The sequence below is a fragment of the Berghia stephanieae genome, chromosome 10 (genome assembly GCF_034508935.2).
Source record: "Berghia stephanieae isolate SIO BIC M18660-M18661 chromosome 10, UCSD_Bste_1.3, whole genome shotgun sequence".
NCBI classification, from domain to species: Eukaryota; Metazoa; Mollusca; class Gastropoda; order Nudibranchia; family Aeolidiidae; genus Berghia; species Berghia stephanieae.
This window is the reverse complement of record NC_088369.1, coordinates 26000161-26002660: the sequence shown is the minus strand read 5'-3', so window position 1 is coordinate 26002660 and position 2500 is coordinate 26000161. Positions and strand designations below refer to the sequence as shown.

General features: G+C 38.7%; 1 protein-coding gene across 2 annotated transcripts in view; it reads right to left on the bottom strand.

The window, feature by feature from the left end:
• The window catches only part of LOC144980882 (uncharacterized), a 42320-nt gene that overhangs the window by 5045 nt on the left and 34775 nt on the right, over positions 1–2500 (bottom strand). For both annotated transcript variants that reach the window (XM_078928774.1, XM_078928775.1), the window contains one exon: positions 1249–1413. In XM_078928774.1, coding sequence (XP_078784900.1) covers positions 1249–1413 — 165 coding nt within the window. The remainder of the gene's footprint in view (positions 1–1248; positions 1414–2500) is intronic.

The window sequence follows — 2500 nt, the reverse complement described above, 5'->3', positions numbered from 1 at the left end:
TATGTGGTTCTTGTGTATGTGTGGGCGTGAATGTGTGTGTATGTGTGTGTGTGTGTGTGTGTGTGTGTGTGTGTGTGTGGGTGTGTGTGTGACATGTGTCAGGTGACATACCCGATTTAAACATCTGGCTTGCAAGCTGCAAGGTCTAACTATAATGACGTCAGGAGATATTCGTGACATTGATTTTATAATCAGATGTATTTTAATATTTTTGTAACAAGTATTTAGTTTAAAAAATGAAGATATTTTTTTTAAAAAAAGAGGCAATAAGTTTAAAAGTTATCACTATTTTTTATTGAAATTAACATTTTCTCTGTCGATTTCTTATGCTTCTTTATTCCCCTCTTTCTCCTCTCCTCCTTCTGCTGTTTCTGTTTTTGTTCCTTTGCTTTTCTCTTTTCTTTTCATTCTTATTGTTTCCTTGAGTTTTATATAGCGTGATATCCACGTGCTCAAAACCAACAACCCTTAACATGTAGGACGAAACATGACGCCTGTTTGGCGATAATACTTTTTTTTTCGACCGATAAAGCCAGGATCTCATTTTAACTCTCTCCTTACCAGCCATTTTCAGGATTGTCCCCAAAACTTCACACCAAACTATCACAAAAATATATGTTTATCATTCTTGCGATACGTAATTTATTTAGCAAAACATACTCTACAGCACGCTGATCGTTTTCTGTAAAATTTTATGATGTATAAAAGAAATTATAATAAGAAAAAATGTTGGGTGTATCGTAACGAATGTGACTATTTTCCTACAGTTGGTAAGGAGAGGGTTAGCCTGATAGAGATGAGAGAATGTGAATAAAGGGGCCTTTTCCAATGATTTAACTATGCGACGCTAAGAGCGGGATTCGAACTCTGGACCTTCCGGTTCGATTTGCGAGTGTTATACCACTAGAGCAATAAGCCGCACTCCTACTCCAGTTCCTTTCCCTTCTCCTTTCCCTTCTCCTTTCCCTTCTCCTCCTCCTCCGCCGCCTCCTCCTACTCCTCCCCCTCCTCCTACTTCCCATCCTCTTCCTTCCCCTCCTTCTCTTCCTCCCCCCTCCTCCGCCTCTCCCTCCTTCCCCTACTCCTTTTCCTCCCCCTCCTTCGCTTCTCCCTCCTTATTCCACTCCTCCGCTTCTCCCCCCCCCCCCAACGTCCTCCTCCTCCTCCGCATCCACTCCTCTTCCACACCCCCTCCTCTCCTCCCCCCCCCCTTCCTCCTCGTCCTATACTTATTCTAGATATACATACATAAGACAGGGCGTGTTCAATATGCCTTTGTAGATCAAACATTTCCGTCTCAAGTTCTGGAATTTTCTGGTTAAATTCCAGGATTCTGAGGAATCTTGCAGCCGTATCCTCGCACTCCAAACAGGTGAAATACGTCTCACTGGTCTCATAGTCCCGTACTTCGTCCTAAACAATGACAAAAAGGTAAGTTTTATTGATCGTGTGTGTTCCCTTTATCCATCTTTAGAAAAAAATTGGAAGACGTCTATGAAAAGAGAGAGAGAGAGAGAGAGAGAGAGAGAGAGAGAGAGAGAGAGAGAGAGAGAGAGAGAGAATTTCAATTCCATTGTATATATTTAAGAACAACAGTCTACACGTTTTTATATTTCACTTTCTAAACTGAGTTACACAGTTCCTCCCCGCCTCCCCTTTTTTTCAAATATTAATTTGCGCATCTTTTAGAAATATCTAGTATTCTATTTTAATTCGTACTTCCTTACAACTAATTATACTAATTTCCTGCCAACCAATGTTTTGTTTATTCTAAACAACGCCACTACCGCACCATCTAATTCATCTGTGGTGTTTCATTCATCCTGTTTTGTTGATAAAGGGGAAACCCGAAACGTTCATTTGATCTGTTTTTGTAATTAAATTGAAGCTTACATTCAATTTCACATCATTATTTATTTCTTCGAGCTTCTAGCAGCAACATTTACATTAAGGGAATACATTATTTTGAATGTAACGATTTGCGTAAAAACGCCAACTGACAACTTTTTACAGTGTCGAAATTGGTTGTTTTTGAGAGTGTTAGTGTCGTCGGTACGTATTTTATGATATCTGTTTGACTCAACGAACTTTCAAACTGACTTTAAATTATAAAATGAAATCAAGTTATCTGTCTATCAAGACGGTCTATCTGTAAAAAATAAATTTCTTTCAGTAGAGTTGTGCGCCGTATAATTTTTTTTTATTGACTCAAATACGCACTAAGCAATGTTCTCCACAAGGCTATAGTTTTTAAAGAAAGGATTTATATATATATATATATATATATATATATATATATATATATATATATAGAGAGAGAGAGAGAGAGAGAGAGAGAGAGAGAGAGAGAGAAAGAGTGTGTGTGTGTGTGTGTGTCTGTGTGTGAGATAGAGAGATAGAGAGAGAGAGAAAGAGAGAGATAAGAGAGAGAGAGAGAAAGAAAGAGAGAGAGAGAGAGAGAGAGAGAGAGAGAGAGAGAGAGAGAGAGAGATAAAGGGGT